This window comes from Mastigoproctus giganteus, chromosome 7 (genome assembly GCF_048544385.1).
Source record: "Mastigoproctus giganteus isolate SK-2022 chromosome 7, ASM4854438v1, whole genome shotgun sequence".
NCBI lineage: Eukaryota > Metazoa > Arthropoda > Arachnida > Uropygi > Thelyphonidae > Mastigoproctus > Mastigoproctus giganteus.
In genome coordinates, this window is record NC_143581.1 from 138,509,544 (window position 1) to 138,534,305 (window position 24,762).

The window sequence follows — 24,762 nt, forward strand, 5'->3', positions numbered from 1 at the left end:
TTTAAATTTTCTAAGAAATTTAAATGTAGTATGGTACGTTTTTAAATTCTGAAAGAATTATTTGTGAAGTAGGCCATAAGAAAGTTTGCCACACTTACATAATAGACTGGTTTGTCATGCAAATTTGACTGTGCGTGTATGTGGGCACTTAAAGTGCCACCCGTGGTCAGACTTTCTTAAGGTCAAGTACACTCAAACTGCCAGATTTGCTCAAGTATGTATGACCCACTTAAAGTAACTTTATGCAATATATTTTGGAGGCACTTAAAATTTACCTGCTTAGTATCTTATTATTTTTAATAGTATCTTTTATTGAATTTTGTAAATTGTGGATACAGTTTTTAAATTGAGCTATTATATGAAATTTAAATAAGATATGTCTGTATTTGAGTAGCTTCAATTTTACATTCATAGTTATAGTTAAGAATAATTAATTTATTTTCAATGATCTGTTTTCTTTTTATATATTTAATTATTGTTAAATAATGTGTAAAATCTGATTATTAAAAGTCTTATTATTCACTTTTTTAAAAGTATTTAATTATTAACTTTGATTTATATAAAAATTACAGGGAGTGCACTTTAATGACATATATGGAATTTTTAAGACAGCAGCAAGGCAATGGATGGATGAAGTGGTGTTTTGATTTGTTATTTAAAAGGCCATTATCTTGGGGTTGGTCCTCTTTGTATGCTACATTTAATGAAAAGGATACTGCAGAAGAAAAATATATTAATCTCACTCTACTTAAGGTAAAGATATTCCTTCTACAGATATTTAATTGAGACTGAACAAACTAAATATGATATTTAACGTTCTTTAGCTTAATTTAACACAACTGCTTCAAATTTTAGTTACCTTTCTTTTTAAGAGTTAAACATTAGAAACTTTGATACATAATTTGTTTCATTGTAATCATTCACTAGTGTAAGAAATGGCAGTCTATATATGTGAGATTGGCTTAAAGCATAATTTGGCATAAAAAATAATTTGATTTGAATACTGTAATTCTGTACTTTGAAATCAGTCTCATAAATTATATTGGACTCTTGAGCATTATCAGAAATTAGGATAAAGTAGTGTATGTAATTATCAATCAATATATTTTCTAAGAAAAAAAATAGGTTTTTTGAGATGTGAAATTGTATGGGAAAAGTTTACTAAAACAGGTAGTTGTGCTCTGGATGGAGGATTATTGTGTTTGGTACAAATACCTAGAAGCTTTATTCAGATACATGTTGACTAATAATTTTACAAATAAAATAAAATAAATTCCTTCAGCATAATTGCTTTTTTCAGGCTTTTACCCTTCTTAATTTAATTAGCACTTCTGTTATAACATGAAAGTAGAAAAAAAATAATTTTTTTTGTTTTGTAAGATCTGAAGGACATACTTGTAGATACAGGAACTATCATGAAAAATTGTGTTCCAACAACTTAGTAGTGGTAGGATGATGTAGTCTGTGTATTATAAAGTTCATTTTCAGTTTTGTCCCTAGAAAAAACAGCCACAGAGTTCTGAAACATGGAATAACATTATGTATATAGTTAACAATTAAGTATTCAGGATTATGTTCTTGCAATGCAGAAAAGCATTCTTATTGATGTGAAAACATCTTTGGTGGCACTTACTACATTTTCAGATTGAAGCAAAACCAATTGGTAATGAAATTTTCTTACGGAAATAACACAAATGGCGTCACTTCCTATATGGCGCTAATGATGGTAACTCAGTCACTAACATTGATTCGGTAGAGTAAGTAGTGAGTGTGAGAATAAAACATTACATTGTTTATATTAAGAGATGGAAATGACACTTCCTAAATGACGCTAACTCAGTCACTAACGTTGATTTGGTAGAGCAATCAGTGGGTAGTAATATTATGCAAGAATAAAAGCTTCAAAGCCACTGAAGAAGCCTCTCATGTTGACAAAAGAACGAGTTCAAAAACATAGAAAACGAAAAAAAAAAAAAAAAATGCAGTTTAATGAAATCTGCTTCTCAAGATTTTAATTAACATCAACCTTCTATAATGACCTCTTATCAAGAAGCTGGACTGTCAACATCACAAAATTATATTCAAGAACTTCCCAAAGATTTCAATCCAAAAAATTTGAGTTCAAATGAATTACCTGAGGATTTTCAGTTTGATTCTGGAACCAGGTAGACAAAGTATCCTGCAACAACCAGCTTTGATTGCATCATCCAAAAAAGAAACAAAATCAACAGCTCAGTTGCCTGTTGTAGACCCGCCACAAGTTTCAACAGTAGTTGAGCATGAAATCATTTACAAGAACATTGAACATGACCATAACTCCTATAAAGAATTTGAACAACAATTATGGTATGAAAGTGATGTAAAATTGTGCACTCCAGGAAGTTATCCATTACTTCTCTTAGAATTTCCAACTGCAGACTTAACAACTACGAAGGCCCAACCCTTTAACCTCATCCAAGCCAAGTATATTTTCACATAAAATGAAACATCTTTTGTGCGTACAGAGTACACACACTTTTTTTTTTTTTTTTTTTTTCCTTCTTAAAAAATATTAACTTAGTTCGGACTTGTCTTGCTGCTAGGTCTATTATTGAAGATATGATGATAAGGCTGTGTTGTAAGTTTTGCAATGATATGGAATGATATGGTCTTTTGCATAAATTTAGTGATGATCTGTAGATAATAACTCTGTTAAGGCTCTCTTCCTGTTTCACGGTAAGATTATATTATGGTAAACTGTTGTTGTGCAGCAGTATTATTTTAAAAGACTTTTACACTATGATATGTTCCTTGTACTGATATCTTTAACATAAGACAAAGTTGAAAGTTAAACCATAGGTGACAGCAGTCTTTAAACATTACTTCTGAGTAGTATGTCTTACATTAATTTATTAACCAATCAAGCTTTCATAACACGAACTCTTGACCATTGCTGACTTTAACCAGTGAGACTTCATTAATGCTACTTCCAATTTCAGTCCAAAGACTTCTAAGCACTCAGTCTACCAGTTTGCACTTTGTTGTAGTTTGAAATATGCAATCTTCGTTCCTTCTCATTAGTTACTGGTGCCTTTGTTGCTTGTGTGCCATAAAACTGTAAACCCAATTATTACTTACAGCCCAGTTTCTGCACATGCTTTGTATCATTAAACATCAGCAGCTCTTTATGTTATTTAATATAGTTACATTATTGTACAGGCAGGGTGTAGACTCATTTTGCTCACAGCAGTGAGCAAGCTAGGTTTCTTATATTGCATCAATCTCATATTGTGGAGGATTTTTACCACAAGTTGCCTCAGTATTGCATTACTCTAATAGCAATTTGCTTCATGCCCTAAATTTACTTAACTTAGTATAGCTACACAAGCACTGCATCAAACTGTTTTTTATAGGTAACTTGAATCAAATTCGGATTTTTTTGTTCTTTTTTTTTTTTTTTTATAGGAGGCTCTCTTTACATTTCTTATCAGGTTTCTCAGGTAGCTACAATGTGAAGTGCACTCTGAAAAACATCTTTCTTAAAGGATGAGTTGTAAATTAACAAAAGAATAAAAACAGTTTTTCTAAGTTGTTTACATACACTCCCTCACTCTCCACAGGATTAAGGTGGTCAGTTGCAATTGTTACATTAGTTCAAAGAGTCTCTTGCTACAACATACAGTAACTTATTTTTTTGTGCCATTTTTTTCTGAGCTGATGTCTTTTTTGGAACTTGCGTCTTTAAAGTAATTTAAAATTTGTTTATATTAAATCTTATCTAGCAGTGTTATGGCGACAAAATGTAAATGTACAGAATTAAGCCTGATTGTTGTTATTTGGTTTTTAGGAGCATTAGCAACTAAGGCCATATTGCTCCGGGGATATGTGGTGGTCATTCCCTGACCTTTCCACATCCTCCATATTTGGTGGTCACGGGCTTGAACCCTGGTCTAATCAAGAAGCGTGTGCTATGCACTGCTGCTCCTGCCCACCTGGCTACGGAGGCACCGTTAAGCCAGGAAATTATATTGAAAATTATACAAGTGGCTGATAGGATGGAACGAAGCAAAACGGACGTTGCAAATGAATACAACATCCTTTTACCTACTTTATCTTCAAGACTGAAAAACCAAAAAAGACTTGAAGAAGTGAGTGACGCTGGAGCAGTGATAAAAAAAAAGAGGAAACAAATTCGTGGTGCAAAAGACGAGGAGCTTGAAACAAAACTTTTTGAGTGGTGCCAACAAATGCGTGCATCTGATTTGCCAATATCAGGTCCGATTTTGCAAGAAAAGGCAAATTATCTAGCTCAGAAACATGGAATTAGTGACTTCAAATGCAGCAGTGGCTGGCTCTCAAGATTTAAAGACAGGAATAACTTGGTTTCATGAAATGTATGCGGTGAGTCTGGATTAGTCAACAAAGAAAAGGCTACAGACTGGTTGTGTTCTGTACAGTCCTTTCTTGAAAAATATTTTATAATTTGCTGCCAAACAAAACATTTGCTGTTCGAGGAGAGTCTTGTCATGGTGGAAAATTTAGTAAACAGACTCACTGTTCTGTTATGCTGTAATTCAGATGGTTGTACAAAACTGCGCCCACTTCTGATTGGTTATTTTTCTGTGCCATGATGTTTTAAAGCAGTTAACAGACTTCCCTGTGATTGACGCCAATAGAAGTGCTTGGCTTATTTTCAAAATTTTTCAGTCTTGGTTATTAAAAGTGGACAGAAGAATGGCTTCAGAAAAAAGAAACATTTTGATATTTTAGATCGTTGTACAGCACATTCTACTGAGACACTTAAGTTTACAAATATACGGCTGTTGTTTTTACCTCCCAGTACCATCCGTTTTATGCAACCACTGGATCAATGCATTATTTATAACCTCAAGAGAGCACACAGAGTCTGCCTGATAAGGTACTTGATCTGCAACATAGGAGGAGGAGGGAACAATTTTCAGCCAAATTGGAATGTCTTGGATGCTATCCGTGATCGTTTGCATTTTAATAATCAACTGCTTCAGAAAGAGTGACTTTGGAGAGAATATCATTGAAAAACATGGTCTAGCAGACGAATGTGATAGCAACATTGCGGAATGAAGGAATTTGAAGGAGCATATGGATTTTTGTTGGCAAATTTGAAGAGTTTGTGTAGGTGGATGATGAAGTTGCTACCACTGCAACAACAACACCAGAAGAGCTGCTGAGCCCCGAACAGAATGTTTTCGTTACCAGCGAAAGTGAAGAAGTACACAAAACACTGGCATCTAAAAAAGATGCCATAAAAAAAAAAAATGCAATGAGCATAATAGAGAATGTGTTGGCCTGCAGTAACGTTGATAAAGAAACAACTATTGCATTTGATAATGTTGTGCTGTAGTTAAAAATGCATATAGGACAAAAACTGTGCAAAAAACATTGAATTCTTTTTTTAAATTAGATTAATTTATTAAAATGGTTTGTTTGTTTGCATGTTAATGGTTTGTGTGTCTCCTTTTATATTAAGATTAATTCTTTTTACTGTGATACTAAAATATTGGATATCTCAAAATATACTATACAATATTTATCATTTCAGTTAATTGCTTTTTTCTTTGTTTATCTTACAAATAAAAAAATCTTTAAAAAATGTGTTATTCCTATTACTGTATTGTTAGACAAGCCTTTTGTTTTTATTATATTTTATTTTTGTTATTTTATTTTATTAATTTAAATTAATTTATTTTTTCATTTATTTTTGATATTATTATTTATTATTATTTTTAGATATATAGTATGTACCAAAAAAAAAAAAAACCTGGTAAAATTGACACTTTTGTGGGACCTCGTTACTACAAACCTCGTTATTGCAAAATGTGAAAATTTAGATCCTTTAAACTTTGTATTAACGAGATTTGACTGTGTGTGTGTGTGTGTGTCCAATAATTCAAAATAAAACAACATAAAACATAAGCCAGTAGTATGGCAAAAAATGTAGAGTGAAAAATTAACATAAAATAACGTAAAAATAAACAAACAGGGAGGGGAAAGCAAACGTAAGATATAAACAGTAGCCAATAGTCCCCTATATAATTTAGCACTTTAATTCCAATTAATAAAACCGATATAAAATTTAAAATAATGCCAATTATAATATGATTTAGTGGTACCCCCCCCCCAGAAGGTACCAGTTCCGAAAAACGTGAAATATCACCAAAAAGGGGTTAAAAGAACTACTGAAAGAAAAACAAAATATCAAAATATACTGACCATTATGCCCCATATCAACAGAGGACCACGAGGCCAATAATAGTCATGGAATCGCTGCATTTCAATCGCTATACAAATCATCGCAAAGGCGAAAAGATCGAAGAACCAAACAACCCATTCCTCCTTCGATCGATCCACCAATGCAGAGGATTTGCACGATGGTGGTTCTTACGCAGCGAGAAATAATTTATAGAACAGGCAGCACTCTAGATCAGAGCCACACCACTGACATAATGTAAGCTTAGCCAGCTTATATAAAAGAAAAGAAAGGGAATAGATGGCGGCACAGGTGCTGCTTATTTAGCATATCAACCCACCACTACCACTGATTTATATTTAAATAATGGCTTAAAAGTTTAACATAAAATAAGAAAATAAATAAATAAATATTAAGCTATCATTAGAGGCAGCAAAATGCACCTCCTCCACATGAGGCCCAGATATATCCGATAATTCAAAATAAAACAACATAAAACATAAGCCAGTAGTATGGCAAAAAATGTAGAGCAAAAAATTAACATAAAATAACATAAAAATAAACAAACAGGGAGGGGAAAGTAAAGGTAAGATATAAACAGTAGCCGATAGTCCCCTATATAATTTAGCACTTTAATTCCAATTAATAAAACCGATATAAAATTTAAAATAATGCCAATTTTAATATTTATTTATTTATTTTCTTATTTTATGTTAAACTTTTAAGCCATTATTTAAATATATATATATATACAGGTGACCCCCGCTTAACGCTGATAGTTCGTTCCGGAAAAACAGAGCGCTAAGTGAATCCGCGCTAAGCGAGCGCCATATTCCCATAAGGTAACATATGTATTTGTGAGTTGCGGTCTATTCCATGGGATATTTTCTAATCAATAATAAATGGTAGTGAAAATATGCACCAATGTCGATTAAAAATATTTAATATTCAAAATTTTGTACATATAAAATATTCTACATTATATACACATATAATTATGAGGTAATTAACTAACGAAAATGATGAATTTATTGATTCGATGGCCCTGTGCTCTCGAGTTTTCGTATCTTTGGACTGAAAAATGTGTCAATTTTGGGTTGTGCTTTGGCCCTCTTCCTCTCATTGTACAACATCATGTAGGGATTCATTTCTTTCTTCAAATTTCTTATTACCTTGGCACTTCGTTCCATGTCAGGGTCGTTCTCCCGGAAATAATCACACATTTTTTCGAAGTGTTCAAAAGCTTCACTAAGTCCTTTTGCAGTCAGCGACTTCATCGGTTCTTCATCTATAGTATCTTGATCATCATCTCCCTCAATAGCAAGCTCTTGTTCTTTTATAATTTCCATTAGTTCTTCATTAGAGAGGCCATCCCTGTCGTTGGTGATCATCTCTTGTACGATGTCTTCGTTAATTTTGTGTAATCCTGCTTCTTTTCCGAGCTCAACAATTTGTGTTTTAACATTTTCAACGGAATCATCAGGTTCCTGGGAATGCTTTATGCAATTTTTCCAAACTTTCCTCCACACTCCATTCATGGTTTTCTGAGTCACTTCATCCCAGGCACTTGAAATGTTGTAGATGGCGGTTTTAATGTTATAGGATTTCCAAAACTCCTTTAAACTCGGTACATTTTCAGTGTTGATGGCTTTAATAGCTTGGGAAAAGGTGTTCCTTATGTAGTACGCTTTAAATGTGGCAATTACTCCTTGGTCCATTGGTTGGATCAGAGACGTAGTGTTTGGAGGCCTGTAAAAAACTTTTATGTGATTGTTCAAGGCTTCTAAGCTCTCTTTGCTTGGGTGTCCTGGCGCATTGTCCATGATTAGAATAGCTTTATAACCAATGTTATTTTTTGCACAATATTTTTCCACTGCAGGACAGAAGAACTCAGCATACCAATCAATGAAAAGCGGTCTGATTATCCAAGCTTTTTTATTAGCCTTCCAGATGACAGGTAGGTTTGATTTAGCTAAACCTTTAAGAGCCCTTGGATTTTCGGAATGGTAAACTAAAAGGGGTTTTAATTTAAAATCCCCCGCAGCGTTACCACCCAACAACAAAGTTAACCGATCCTTCGCCGCTTTGAAGCCTGGCATGTTTTTTCTTCTTTCGATATGAAACTTCTTTTAGGCATTTGTTTCCAAAAAAGACCTGTTTCATCTATGTTAAAAACCTGTTGAGCAGTATAACATCCCTCTTCAATAATTTTGACAAATTCTTTTTTGAAAGTTTCGGCTCCTTGTTGATCTGCTCTTGCAGCTTCTCCCTGTATTGCTACGTTGTGCAGGTTATAGCGCTTTCTAAATCTATCAAACCAGCCCTTACTAGCGTTAAATGGTTCAACATTTTTTCCTTTAAATCTTCATATAGGCTCTTCGCTTTTTCTTTAATAATAATTGAACTTAACGGAATTCTACGTTGAATGTTGTCTTCAATAAAATTATGTAGAAGCTTCTCCATTTAAATCATAATAGCCGGCCTAGCCCTGGTCAATTTAGTTGCCTGCAGGGGAACAGCTGTTTTTCCAGCTGCTAAAATTGATTCTTTATTTTTTATGATTGTTCTTACAGTTGAACCTGCCAGTCCTAAATTATTGCACACATCCACTTGTCTTTGACCGGAATCAATTCTCTTCAAAACGTCTAATTTAATTTTCAAACTCAATGTTTTTCTTACCTTTCCAATCTTTGCACTGCGTCCAGACATTGTTGCTTTTTCATTCTTATCCGCCATAACTCTCTGCAAATGTAACTGCGTTGCACTGATTGTGATACGATGTTCGAGTACAGTAAACTGTCTGTATGTCTAACACTGTATGCACTGAATGATATCTAGAATTCCTCTGGCAAGTGAGCTGAAGACGGTGACAAATGTTTTATTTATCTGAAAAGTTCGATTTTACCGTGCAGTAAAATCAGATGGTTGTTTATTGCACGAAAATACTGTAATAAATTATGGTGTGAGTCATGGAGAATGTTTATGGAATTTCCAAAACAGTAAAACAAACAAATTTTATGTACTTCGGGTGACCACAAGGTCAGAGGAGTTCAGAAGACAAGAGAATACTGTACAAGAAACAGCACCGCATTTAGCACTCATGGGATTGATTGTGTGAAAAACATTTCGCAAGTTATAGTTCCCACAGTAAAACAAAAGAAGAGATAGGGAGTAAATCTATTTTTAGTATCTTTCTATTACAGGTCAGAACAGAAAATGCAGACTTCGTAACAGCATATGACACGGGATGGTAAATTTTTTCAGCTTGTGTACTAAAAATGAATTTCTCCCTTGAAACTATCCACACCAAGAAAATAGAGCATATTGAAAGTTTCAATTTTGTACATAGAGTAGAAATTATAAAAATAATTACTGTAGTTAATTTCATGGTGGCTATTTTCTCCTTTTGCCAAAAAAAAAAAAAAAAAAAGGCTCAAAACAGACTGGACTGAAGACGGATTTGCCAAAAATTCAATCTGTATGCTAGTAAAATAGCGTTATAGTGAGTTTTGACAGCATTATAGTCAGATACAGGTTATAATATAAGAACAGCGTTATAGCGAATCAGCGTAAAGCGAACCGCGTTATAACGGGGGCCTGCTGTATATATATTTCCCTGTCATCCACCTTTAATTCTTCTCCTTTCTATCCTATTCCTGTTAGTTTTGGCCTTGTGTTCTTTACACATCCACCTGTTAACACTTTTTTTCTCTTGCTTTTTTACTTCAACCTTAAATATATACTTTTGTATCCTTTGCTGCTGCTTAGTGCACTTAGGTGCAATTGCCATATAACTTTTTTAACATAATTAGCCTATATCTCCATATATGTCACCCTTGCTCATTTTATTAAAATTTTATATATATATATATATATATATATATATGACTAATATGGAAAGAAAGTTAATAAATTGTAACAAACTGTAATTAATACTTATGGGCCAATGCACTTGTTACAGCAATAATGCATTACGACCATAATGTGTATAAAATATGTTGTGTAATATTGAAGACAATTCAAGAAGACAATACCAAGATAGATTTAAAGAAATGCAAGGGATAAAATAAGGTTCGTATATATAAATATATATACAGGAACTCCCTGACTTAAGTAATACTCGACTTACGGAAATTCGACTTTACGTAAGTTTTTGCTGGCTGGTGCAAATGTATTCTGCATCCCGTAAGAATAAATGGAGGTATTGTGAAAATATCGTATTGTGAACCCAATAACACATTGTTTTTCTTTTCTTTTTTTTTTTTTTTTTTTTTTGTAATTCGTTCCAAGTTCTTGGAAGTTGAAAATTTCACTATAGAGTAAACCACTGCTATTCGTGGTCGCTGATTTAATATAAAATGAAACCTAAAAAAATGTGAATTTTAACGTGCCGTGAACATTTTCCACCATAAAAAAACATTGGTGTGGCTAAAATCATCTTTTCCGGTTAAAACAACGCTCGGTGGGTGGAGAGGGGTGACAAAATTGCGAGCGTGGATATTTCCCGCTAATCCATGTTCAGTATGTGTTATGCGCTTGTCATGGAAGGTTTCGTTGTTTGCTTTTAAATGCTTATAAATTGAATAAATTTTTCAATTTATAAACTGATATGATTATAAAAGTAGACGCCTCTGTAGTCAGGTGGGTAGGAGCAGCAGTGCGTAGCACACGCTTCTTGATTAGACCGGGATTCGAGCCCGTGACCACCAAATACGGAGGATGCGGAAAGGTCAGGGAATGACCACTGCATATCCCCGGTGCAATATGGCCTTGGTTGCTAATGCTCCTAAAAACCAAATAACAAACAACAAACAAACAAGCTTACAAAAGTGAAAAATCTACCGTTTTGCACTGTGTTAGCGTAAACAGGCTTTTTTGACTGTGGTAACGGTTAAAAGAAAGTGACTTTATTGTGGACAAGTTCTTTTCTAACCCCTACAAAAATATGGCTACGAATAACAAGGGAATTGTGAAAAGATCTAAGAAGGTGATGACATTAGCGAGTAAAACAGAGTTATTAGACAAAATTTCTAATGGTGAAAGTGTCTTGTCAGTGGTAAAACCTTATAAAATCAATGAGTCAACGATACAATCAATCAAGAAATTGGAAGAAAAAATCCGCCATAGTGTCCATGAAAACGCGATATTTACTTAATTTGCTCTGTAACTCATGGCATTAAATTAATGGAAAAAGCTTTAAATCTGTGGATAGAAGGCTGAACTCAAAATAAAATTCCGCTACGTTCGCTCATCATTCATGAAAAGGCAAAACACCTTTATCAACACTTTAGCGAAACTGGTGATAGCACTGACGGGATAAGTTTTTTAGTTTTGTTTTGTTTGAAAAGATTCGTTTGATTCAAAGATTCAAAGATTTGTTTGAAATTTCTAATAAATATTACATATAATATTAAATTGTTTCTTATTTTCATTTTGATGCCTTATACCCCGGGGGCTCACCATCTGCTGAGTATGGGCTTGGTACACCCAGGGTCCTGAGCTGGATATCATCATTCTTCTCTTTCTTGGTGGTTCTCTCTACTTTTGACTCTCTCTCTCTCTCTCTCTCTCTCTCTCTCTCTCTCTCTCTCTCTCTCTCTCTCTCTCTCTCTCTCTCTCTCTCTCTCTCTCTCTCTCAGGGTAACTCGGGAACTTTTTTTTTTCCTGGTGCAGTATAAGCCTCAGGCTTCCTTGCATCATATGGCTATTAATAATAATAATTTCACTATGTACTGTCTATGTACATAGTCATATTATGAAGGTACATATAATTCATACCTAGACTAATTTTTTTTCTTATACATTTCATACTTTGCAACGGAATCCTTTTATTATTATGGGAGCCATAACTCAGTATTCGCGTTTTCGGTATTCGCAGCATTTCTCAGGAACGTAACCCCCACAAATAACGGGGGTTTACTGTATTACTTAAGCTATTTATCTCTCTAAAAAGTCATATTTATAATGGAAATTGCACTACCCTTTCATCGTTATCATATGTTCCCGTTATAAGAATCAATTTTGAACGCGATTGATGCAAATTTCAAAATTTTTCAATTTTGAAATTTGAATCAATTTTTTCTAAAGCATGTTTCTAGCAGTCACGACCAAAAAACAATAAAAACAATTTTCTGTTAGTACATCTAATTAGTAAACTCGATCTTATTGCATTTGCGATAATACCGATAACTGAAATTGTGTGGGTTTTTACGCTATTGTGGTGAAATGTGTTCCCCTTCACTGATCTTCAATCATATAAAAAACAAATTTTCAGAAACTTCTCTTCGTTCCTATTTACGTATTACACTGGTGAAGGAAAAGGGATCAACGGAAAGTGCAAGTGCTGGCAGTGCCAGGAAAAGAAACAAAATTGATTTAGAAATGAAGATGAAAATGATTAAGAAGTACGAAGCAGGACACAGTTTGTCATCTATTGCAAGGTAATTAGGTCTTGTTGCTTCAACGGTGAATATTGTTTTAAAGGTCAGTGTGCGTATAAAAGAACAGGTCAAAGGATCAATGCACTTAAAGATCAACAGTGATCACAAAACAGCATTCAGGTGCTATATCGAAAATGGAACAGCTGTTAATAATATGGATGGAAAATCAGATTCAGAAGCAAGTGCCACTGAATCCAATGGCTATTCAGGCAAAAGCAACAAGTATTTATAACGATATTAAGGATAAGTACGGCGCACTCCAAACCAAGTTCGTGGCAAGCAACGGGTGGTTTAATAGGTTCAAGCATTACTCAGGTTTCCACAACGTTAAAGGATGCGGTGAAGTTGACAGTGCCAATTGTGCAGCTGCAGAGAAATTTTGTGATGTGTTGCAAAAAATTGACAAAGGCGGCTATTCAATGCAGTAAATTTTTTACGTTGACGAGACTGCTCTGTATTGGAAAAAAAATGCCGTATCAAACATACATTGCCAAAGAGGGAAATACAATGCCAGGTTTCAAGGCTTCAAAAGATCGGGGCTAATGCAGTGGGAGATTACAGATTAAAACCACTGTTTGTGTACCATTCTGGGTTTTTGCGCCAATAAAATCAAAATCAAATCAACCATTTGATTTGATTTTGAAAATCAAATCAACCATTCTGGAAACCCCCTTGCATTTAATGGCATCAATAAAGCCACCCTACCCGTGCATTTCCGATCGAACCAGAGAGCATGGATAACAGTATCTCTCTTTGAGGATTGGTTTAAATGCTGCTTCATTCCTGAGGTTGAAAATTATTGTAAAGACAACAACGTTCCTTTCAAGGTTGTACTTTAATTAGATAATGTTCCTGGACATCCTACGCATCTAGATGATTTCAATTCGAACGTGAGAGTCATATTTCTAACGCCAAACACAACTTCACTCACCAACCTATGGATCAGGGTGTTATTTCGAATTTAAAAGCATACTATTTACGCACAACATTTTCTCGGGCATTGTCTTCAGGAGACGATGCCTAAAGACCATGTTAAACATTAATAAGGCCTGTGTGGAAATGACTAAAAGTTGTTTAAATGGCACATGGAAGAAAATATGCCCACGGTACGTAAAAAGGCTTCGAAGGATTTGAAAAAGACGAATCGTACGAAGAGGTTATGGATAAGATTGTAAAGGTTGCAGAGCTATTTCAGTTGGAGGTTGATGTCAAAGACGTGGAGGAGTTAATAGAGGAAGAAGAGAAGGAATTAGCTAACGAAGAACTTATTGACTTGCAGGCAACTATAGTGAAAGAAGAAAATGCCGACAAAGCTCAAGATGAACCAAATGAGGAGCCGGGCACTTCATCACCAGAGAGATGGCAATGGCATTTTATGAAATTGCATCAGCAGTGGCGAGGTTTGAGAAGATGGATCCTGACAGTGAACGATTCTTTAAAGTTAACAGAGGGGTGAATGATATGCTTGCTTCCTACAAACAAATCTACGATGAAAAGAAAAAGCCACCATTCAGTCATCCATTAATATGCTCTTTCATAAGATTTAGCGGCCTACCCCTTCTAAATCTCCACAGCCCTCAATCTCCTCAGTGGCATACTAATGAGCTGAAGACGTCGATTCTGGCAGTGATGCTCGAGAGGTAAAACTTGCTGACATTATTCCTGTCTCCCCTCTTTTTTTGTAATTTATCAATTTTGAAATTTTTTAAATGCATGCTTTTGTAATTTTTCCTGTGCATGAAATAGAAAAATTGAATAAATACAATATTTGATTCAGTCAATTCAGCGAGCACAATTGCGAGTGCTGCAAAAGCATGGGGGAAATTCCAACTTAAGTAGCATTCCACGGAACGCAACCCTTACGTAAGTTGGGGAGTTCCTGTATATAAAAAAAAAAAAATATATACATAAAACTTATCGCTGTCTACCCACAATCTATGTGACTTCAACTTGGGCCAACCACCCAGATTGAAGGCAAAAAACAAGTTCTCTGTTTCTGTAATGAACAATATCTGCTAAGATATATAAATTTCGAGATTAAGTAATTTGAATCTAAACCAATTAAATGTAGTTAATTTTTTTAGAATCAAAAGAAAGATAATGTAAAATATTAATGCAAGCACATATTGAACATTGTTGACCCGATGGAGAATGCAATTTAATAATTAAAATAAGAATAAATGTAAAGCATAAGTCATATCTACTGTATCCAGGACATAATGTAGTAATAACAATAGTTGTCATGAAAGAAATAACAATCCCTCTAGTGAGTTAATATACATGTGGTGACCCTTATGTGACGGATATGGTAAAAATAAATAATTAATTAATTAAAATTAAGTTAATGCAAAGAGAAACATGTGGATAGTAAGATGAATAAAAGTAATAGAGTAGGAATAATATACCATATCCAGGACGTAATGTAGTAACAACAATAGTCGTCATGAAGGAAATAACAATCCCTCTAGTGAGTTAATATACACGTGGTGACCCCTATGTGATGGATATGGATAAATAACTAATTAATTAAAATTAAGTTAATGCAAAGGGAAACATGCAGATAGTAAGATGAATAAAACTAATAGAGTAGGAATAACAGAACCTGAACTCCGTGAAGGCGAAAATATAGTAGTACAAATAAGTAGTAGTTTCTCCTACATCCTCGGATTACCATAATAATTTCGGAGAAATAAGAACAAAGAGTGTAGGACAGGTTAAAGATGATGCAAAATATAACTTGTAGCTTGGGTAAGCCCGGGATCGCAAACCCGTTCCTATAGTAGGACCCTGGCTGAATTTACATGTTACCTTAGCGTGAACTTAAGTATATACAGTTTGCGATTCTGGGCCTACCCTAGCTACAACTTAGGGTTACTATATCATGCCATGCTACAAAACTAGACTCCTTACTAAACCAGACTTAAAGACTAGTGACCGGGTGGTGCCTCAGACTGATGACATTTAATGACCTTGACATATTGATGGGTATTGTCTCTCTCTCTCTCTCTCTCTCTCTCTCTCTCTCTCTCTCTCTCTCTCTTAGGAAGAACTGTTAAAAGCATGAAAGAAGAAACAAAGTATCCACTGTATGGCCAGCAACCAGCTCTTCATCTCTCATTCCACAGGAGCTTCCTGCATGAGACGACTTTCTTTTCCTCCTGATAGTACAGTCAGTCCTCGTATAGCACGATAGTTGTGTTTCTAGAAACCCTCGTGCAATGCAAAATCGTGCAATATAAACAACAGGCCCTATGGGAAAAATAGGGTTAGGTGCCGACCACCCAAGATTGAACACACATTTGTAACGAAAACATTACCAAACACAATAAATAATTCTAATAAAATACGTAAGTATTTTATTACGACTATTACGTAATAAAATATTGCTAATGCTTTTGCTTCTATCGTAAGCAAACTTGTTTTTTGTTTGATTTTCTATCCAAACAGATGACAGCCGTTCCATCTCTTCCAATTCTTGTGTCTTAATCGAATGGATTTTAATTACACCAAGTTGTTCCTGCTATGAAAGTTGTTTTTATTTTCTCTGAATTCTTTGTAATTCTCGGCGTTGCCACCGGCGCCTCCGTAGCCAGGTGGGAAGGAGCAGCAGTGCATAGCACATGCTTCTTGATTAGACCGGGGTTAGAGCCCGGCACCACCAAATACGGAGGATGTGGAAAGGTCAGAGAATGACCACCGCATATCCCGGAGCAATATGGCCTTAGTTGCTAATGCTCCTAATAAAAAAAAAAAAAAAAAAAAACCAAAAAACCAAATCTCTCGGCGTTGCCTCATTTAGGTCTGTGTCACGTGCAATATCACATGGTCTTTCATTTCGCTCAAAGCGTTTCACAATTTCATATTTTTTCTATTTCGACAGAGGTGGACTGGCCATAAGCTCTACCGGAGAAACCTCGGTGGGCCGGAGGTCGGTGTGAATTTGGCCATAACTAGTATGAGGCCACTACAAATTTTCCCGGGTAAGAATTTTTGACCCAGTCCGCCTCTGTTTATCGATTTCTTTTTCTCTGAATCTGCAGTGTCTTCACCAGGATGCTTCCTTTTCACACCTTTTAAGTATTTTACTCATTTTTAGGGAATAAAGCACAATTACAAAACGAGGAGGCACGCGTGATACACATAAACAAAGCTGTAGCAACTGAATAAACAACATCGTAAAGGCAGAGATACACTATTAACACCTCACATTTTACTAAAGCACATTTCTAGGGGTTACTACCATAAAACAATAAAAACAATTTCCAGTTGCGTTTCTGCTAGTGGAATCTATTATAAACTGGTAGTAAACTCGATCTAATCACATTTGCGATTATACCGATAGCTGGAATTGTGTTGGTTTTTATGTTATTATGGTGAAATGTGTTTCCCCTTCACTGATATAAAAAACAAAAATACATTTTCAGAATCTTCTCTTCATTCCTATCGTGTTGCGTTCGGTTGGAGTGATTCTGCGTCCGACTGCCATTTCTTGTAAACACAAAGGTGTTTACAAGAAATGGCAGAGCGTGCATAAGCGAATTCGGTCGTGTTATATAAGATATCGTTCCCCTATTTATAAATCGTGTATGATTGAATTCGTGTACTGTAAACACGTTATACGAGGACTGACTGTACCATTTTAAGACTCTGGCAGGAACCCGGGGCAAACAATAACTGAGCAGAATTATTAACCTCCTGCTATCTGAGGCACTTCCACCCAGAGTTCATTTAGACTGCCTCACATGGAAAAGTTTGAACAGGCTTTCAGACCCTTCTGGAAGATCAAAATTTGATCTGGCTTGCTGGAGCCAATCGGATAGTCCTTTAGCATGTGGCTCCAGTGCCATCCAAACCAAGGAACATTTGTTGGACTGTCCTTTGCTTGGTCCACCATTCTCCACACAGGACCTTGCTTATGTTTTGACATTGCTGTACAATGTGCATACTACTGGACAAATATTTAACATATAAACTTGTATGTTAAATATTTATACTTAGCAATTGTGAGATAACTGAATTTGTTACAACTTTTTAAAAAATGTTTCCTTTACATGTGGTTAACCGTCATTTATTATTGTTACCATTTGACTACTATATGATAGGTGTAACTATGGGTGTCTTTTCTGTCTGTGATTTTGAAATGAAGCTTTGGAGGTTTCCGGTTTATTTCGTGAGGGTTTCAGCTCCAGTTTTCTTCCATTTGCAGATCACGTCACCAGTCATGATTTTGAAATAAAGCTTTGGAGGTTTCCGGTTTGTTTCGTGAGGGTTTCAGTCCCAGTTTTCTTCCATTTGCAGATCACATCACCAGTCATTGACTTAAGGATTTTTCAGTGTCATTGAAATGTCACGTTACAGGCTGATTACTTACTGCCTTGAATAAAAAGATGGTTAAGTAGAGATCGAGATCGAGGCCCATTATTGCTTTCAGTATTTATTAATGATATTGATGCAGGTATATCAGACTTAATGTCAAAATTTGCAGATAATACCAAGGTTGGTGTTAGCTAATAACAAGATCTAGGAAAATTGAGTCAGTGCACTGAGGAATGGCAGTTGAAGTTTAACATTGACAAATGCAAGGTACTGCTTATGGGTAGCAGTAATCCCATAGTAACTTATCAGCTGTGTGGTACTGTATTCAGGGTAGTGGAAAATGAAAACAACCTGGAGGTAATTGTGCAGTCAGATATGAAATTCTCTGAGCAATGCAGGCATGCTGCCAGGACAGCTCATGGGGTTTTGTCAATGATATACAAAGGGTACTAGGAAAGTTTTGCAATATGATGCAACAATGAATCACAGGAAGCTGCTTGTTGCTGCATGTTGAGACATGTTCATACGTGCATAGTAGCCGCCGCGCCAAGTCGATGGGCTCAGTTATTCATTAGTAGTGAGAGTGTAAAGTGCTTGCGATGGCATCGTGGTCAAGAAATGAGATAAGGACAGTTTTGCGGTATAATTTCGTGCGTGGTTTAACAATAGACCAGTGCTTAGAAGAAATGACTCTTGCACTAGATGATGATTGTCCACATCGTACAACGATATTCAGGTGGTATAGAGAATTCCAAAGGGGAAATTTCACTCTGGAGGATTCTGAGAGGCCGGGAAGGCCACGAACATCAGTTACGGAAGAAAACGTTACTGCTGTGAGGAAAATGCTTGACGAAAACAAGCGAGTGACCTACCAACAGATAGAGGATACTTTGGGCCTAAATGCACCAGCAAATCGTTTGATTCTGCAAGATCATTTGCACGTGAAGAAACTTTGTTCTCTCTGGGTGCCGCATCAACTGACTGAAGAGCAGATGACACGATGTGTGACTTGGTGCCGGGAGATGTTAAAAAAGTTTGATAAGGGACAATCTCAGTATGTGAACAACATCGTGACAGGTGACGAGACTTGGCTGTACTATTACGATCTGCCGACCAAGGCTCAAAACAAAGTTTGGGTCTTTGAAGATGACGACACACCCGTAATTGTCAGAAAATCCAGATCTGTAAAGAAGAAAATGATAGCTGTATTTTTCAAATCGAGTGGAATTGTGGAACGTGTCGTTTTGGACACGCAGAAGACAGTCACAGCTAAGTGGTATACTGAACAATGCCTGCCTAAAGTCATTGGATCTATGAAGAACCTGCGGCCAAAGTCAAGAATGGACACCTGGTACCTCCATCACCATAATGCTATAGTTCACCGCGCCAAAGCCTGCACCGAATATTTGACCACGACAGGACTGAAACTTCTCGAGCATCCTCCCTACAGTCCAGACCTTACTCCCTGCGACTTTGCACTGTTCCCTCATGTGAAAATGAAGCTAAAAGGGAGGCGGTTTTCCAGTGATGAGGACCTTCTACGGGCTTGGTACAACGAGTGTGCTTTACTCCCTAGTGAAACTTGGCAGAACTGGTTTAAAGATTGGTTTCGGAGGATGGAGAGGTGTATTGAATGTAGAGGAAATTACTTTGAAAAAATTAAATAAACAAAGCTGTATTGCAAAACTTTCCTAGTACCCTTTGTATAGACTAACTTTGTTAGTAGGGATAAGGAGTTGATTATCTCTTTGTTACAAGGTCATGATTAGGCTGCTTATTGAGTATTGTATACAAGTCTGGAGACCTTTAGGAAGGATTTAGATCTACTGGAATGGGTGCAGAGAAGGGCAACCATACTGGAGATCTGATTGAGGTGTTTAAATCCTTGAATGGATTAAGCAAGCTGAAAGTTAATGGCATTCTTCTACTTGCTGAGACTACACACATGAGGCATAAATTCAAGTTGAGGAAGGATGGTTGCAGGATAGATGTGCAGTAGTTTGCCTTTAGCCAGTGTGTGGTTGATTGTTGGAACAGGCTTCCATCTGTTGTTGTGGAAGTGGATGATTTGAATAAATTCAAGGAAGAACTAGACAAATTTTTGGATAGTACATATGGGAGAAATGTGTAGTGATTTTTTTTTTTTTTCCTGATGTGTAGTGGCAAATGATGCAATTTCTTGCATCATTTGCCACTACTACTACTTATGTGGCACACTATTATCATTTCATGCTGGAGGTCTAACTCCATCAATCACGGTATATTGCATTCACAATTGTACTACTGCCTCCTCGAAGGCCTTTTTCTGTCAGCACATTTATAGTTGGCTGACACTTGGTGCTTGGATAGGATGTGACCTATTATTATTGGAGAGGCGTTTGGATATTAATGGTAGGGTAGTGTAAATATCAAGACATAACCGTAGATAAGGGAAATTGGTTTCAAACTTTAAATTAATCTGTTAAAATGCACTGATTTTAGAGCATGTTTTTAGAGAATTATGAAAGTGTATGATAGCTGTTAATTCACTTCAGCATTTAGGTTGGAAAAACTTACTACTCTTTAACTTGAAAAAAACTTTGTATAAGTTCTAATCATTGATGAGTGTCTTTTAGTGAAACTACCTGTTCAACCATGGTAGGTTCCTATTCTTCATTTGTACAAATTTCAGGTTCCTTTGCATCTTTAATGAGGTCATCTTCATTTGTGCATCTCCTGAAACTCAATGTTCTCATCTGTTTCAGCCTAGGTTTCAAAACAAATTTCTCAGTAAGTTTCAGCAATGATGCACATCTTTAAAAATGTCTTCACTGTTCCGGACTATTCTTTGTCATTAATAGAGGAAAAAGCTTGCAAAACTTCATTTTTGCGTTTTTCAAGGCAATAAATCCAGCATGTTTGAAGCTGTTGCTGATCACTCTTTTGTTAACTTCATCCCATGCTGAACACATAAGTACATCGATTTTGCATTGTGTTTTTGCTTTCGAGACATAGCACAATTTTGTTTAGTTGCATTTTTCAGTGGTTTTTTTCAAGCACTGGTTTACACCCTGAATAATTTTCTGAAGAACTAATGCCATATTATGTTGGCAACAGTGTACTCAACAGTGATAGTGTAGGTGATGAGGGGCAGAGTTATCCACAAACAGCAAAATTATTCTATTCTCTACATTTGTCTTGCAATCTAAATGTCAGATTCATCCTTCATAGATTTTAGATAACATCCAAGCCTTTTATTTTCTCAATACATAGTTACCAATGTCTTGAAACCTTTAAAGAGTCAGTGCTGCTAGACTTTCCCAGTGATTAAGAGAGGAATCTTCTCTATGCGAGACGTGTTTGCCGTTAGGAGAGTTGGTAATTGGTTGTTTGTCATTTTCCCCCCACCACATTTCCCTCCTTTAAATGATAGTGTTTGAATCAGATAGCAACTTAAAAAAAAACTGAAAAAAAAAAAAAAAAAAAAAGTCTGTGGCTGCACTTTTGCTGCAAGTCTTTTGAAAGATAGCCTATGATGAGTCTTAAATTTCTGGAACCATCCATTGGAACACTTTAAATCTTCATTATTCATATGATGCACAAACGATTCAGCCTTAATTTTTAAAACATTTCCATCAACAGGAATGTTTTTGTATACATCATCATAAGCTATTGCAAGTATGACATTTCAATGTGTATTTCTTGCTCTGATACTACCGAGTGCAACAGATTTCTCTATGCTTTCAATGTTTTTTTTTTTTTTTTTGATTTTTCAGAATAGCAAGCAGTGTACTCTTAGAAATGCTGAACTGTTTAGTGGTGTTGGTCCTAGAACACACAGCATTCTCTACAACTTGAGAAATATTAATTATGTCTGTGACTGGCATAACTAACTGCTTTGTAGGAGCTATATTGACAAACATGCTGTATATGAAATCAGTAGTATTGAGACCTAGTGTGCCACTAGTAGGTGAAATAAAATTTGCCACTCTAAATGCTAACAAGTCGGAAAGCAATGTCAAAATTTGGCACCCTCCTGAACTGCTACCCACATACGCAACACCTATCTTGCCTACCTACTTGCAGTGGCCCTGTATGAAATCAACTTCTATTCAAAGTTAATTGTATTAAGTCAGCGAGCAATTTCTCATGGTCAGCTGTTGCTTTAATAAATTAGTGTTTGTTCATTTCGAGATTCAAATATTGTAATAAAAAAAAAGTAAAAAACACAAGATAGTAGTGGAAATTTTTAGGTAATCATAGAGAATTCATTGCCTTTTAATAATATTATAACAAATGTAAAATAGCTTTAGGTACATAGGAATTCAGCTGGGACATACCTATGTGGTGTGTCCCGGCTGTTATAACAATAAACAACATAGGGCATTATATTGTTATGACGTTAAAAAGAAAGAGGATTGCTATAAAGAGCTTTGACTGTATTTATTTTTTTATGGTGATTGGATTGCTGAAATTATATTGCACTATTTATATCTACCATACCAGATGCAACATTAGAACCCTCAACCTTTATTTCTTAGGCAAGTACTTTACCCACTATATCAATTTTGCAGTATGGGTTAAAATTCAGCTTAATGTAGGTGACTAATAAAAATAACAAATTTCCCCTGAATAATTAGGCTGTAGGCATAACCTTCAGCAAAAATAAGAATTTTCAAAAAAAAATTTTTTTTTTTGGATAGTTATACCTATGTAAGACTCTGAAGGTTATGACTATATTTTTTGAAAATATGGAATATGCTAAGTCCCCAAGGATGCTGTTTTTCTGAAGCTCTATTGTGTGTATACAAAAATTGTGCTGCAGTACAGTGGATCCCCGTTTTATGATTGGTTCACTATACCTGTGGTGTGCAACCTTTTCCTGTACAGGGGCATATTCAGAGTTAGATTATTTCACAGGCTGCACTGAGCGATTCAAGAAAAATCATATCTTGTTACATGTAAAAGGAAGTTTCTATTTTCATGTTACCATTTTTGTTTTCAAGCTATATATAAAAAATGCAAATTCCAAATCTATGTCAGCGATTTATTTTTTTAGATTTCATTAAAATTATAAAAATATGACTTACTTTTGTTTTTTTAAAGTTTACATTTTTTAAAAATACAGTAGAACGTCAGTTATCCAGAATAATTAGAAAGGCTGGTCTTTTTTTTTTATTAACGGTATTACAGTTAGCTCCGGTTATAGTTTCCCCCCCCCCTTTGGTAGTTATTGGCGCATCGGCTTCTGTGGCCATAATGCACCTCCCAAGGTTTTTGCAGTACTTTGATCCAAGCCCGAGGCGGGATTCGAACCCACGACCTTTGGGTTGCCAGGCAGGCGCTTTACCCACCCGGCTAGCCCGGTCGGCCCGGTTATAGTGATTACATTTGCAAATTGAATTTTGATTATAATAAGTGAAAGATCGAGTTTACTACCTGTTTATAACAAATTGTACAAACAAAAAGCCCAATAAACTGAAAACTGCAAATTGTTTTTTATTGTTTTTTGGTTGTGACATTTACAATTCTGTTACCTTCAGAAATGTGCTTTAGAAAAATATCACAGAGGCTACTGGGTTTTCTCAGAAACCATGAGTGAATTTCAGATTCGGTAAGAATAATATTGGCCCGAAACTGTGATTTATTATTTTTCTCAATTTTTTACAGTAAAATGTGAATAAAAAGAAAACACGTCGCTTTAACATTGCAACAAAAAATTGAAATTATTAATAGAATTAAAAAAAAGTGAAAATTTAGCAAATTTCTCTAAAGAGTTTAATGTGGAGACTTCAACAATTTATGATGTCAAGAAAAATTCCAACAAATTCTAACAGAATTTGTGTCGATCATGGATAGTGAAGGAGGATCTAGTAGGAAAATTCCGATGTCAAAACCTGAAAATTCCGCTTTAGAGAGTGCACTCACTTTATTTTTTTGTTTTCTTCAGAGTGAAGTTTAGGTGGACCAGTGTCTGGCCCAATGTTATGTGAAAAAGCATTGGATTTTAATCGAAAATTAATAGGTAATGAAGGTTTTAAGGCAAGCACATGTTGGCTGAAATACTTTAAAATGAGACACGGTATACGTGAACTAGATATTCAAGACGATAAATTTTCTGCAGACGAATCAGCAGCAGTGCCCTTTAAAAATAAGTTTGCTTCAATTAAGCAAATTACGAGAAAGAAAAAGTCTGTTGATGAGATGGACTTATCATGGAATGCATTACCGAGAAAACGCTAGCCACTAAAAGAGAAATGCCTGCACCAAGTTTTAAGATGAGAAAAGAGTGAGTTAGTTGTTGTGTGTGCGCGAATGCCACTGAGATGCACAGATTGTCCATGCTCATTATTGGTAAGTCAAAAAAACTGAGAGCATTTAAAAATCTTTCTAATTTTCCTGTTTTGTATAAAAATCATAAAAATGCCTGGATGGATGTTTCTGCTTTCCGAGATTGGTTTATAATTTTTTTTTAATTAATCTTAATTATTTAATTTAGTCGTAATGTAAGATTAAATTTATTTATTAAATATTGAATTTAATATTATATAAATTATATTAATATAATTAATATAATTTATGGAATTACTGTTGAAGAAGAAGGCAGAAGCCTTTGAAAGCTTCAGTTTTTTAGCGCTTTTAATCTAGTATATTTTATTGCATTTTAATTCAGTATTTTATTATCATTTTATTTGTACACTCACTGTAAACTACATTTGTTTTATTCTATCTTAATTCAGTATTTTATTATCAGTAACATTTTATTTGTATAATCACATTTATTTTGTTTGATCTACTGTAAATTTATTGTAAATTTAAATA

The 24,762-nt window shown here is 35.2% G+C and overlaps 1 protein-coding gene across 2 annotated transcripts in view; it reads left to right on the forward strand.

Annotated features, from left to right (window-relative positions):
- Positions 1 to 24,762, forward strand: part of LOC150083222 (charged multivesicular body protein 7) — a 266,289-nt gene that overhangs the window by 21,572 nt on the left and 219,955 nt on the right. For both annotated transcript variants that reach the window (XM_090377112.1, XM_090377114.1), the window contains exon 2: positions 573 to 753. In XM_090377112.1, coding sequence (XP_090233238.1) covers positions 573 to 753 — 181 coding nt within the window. The remainder of the gene's footprint in view (positions 1 to 572; positions 754 to 24,762) is intronic.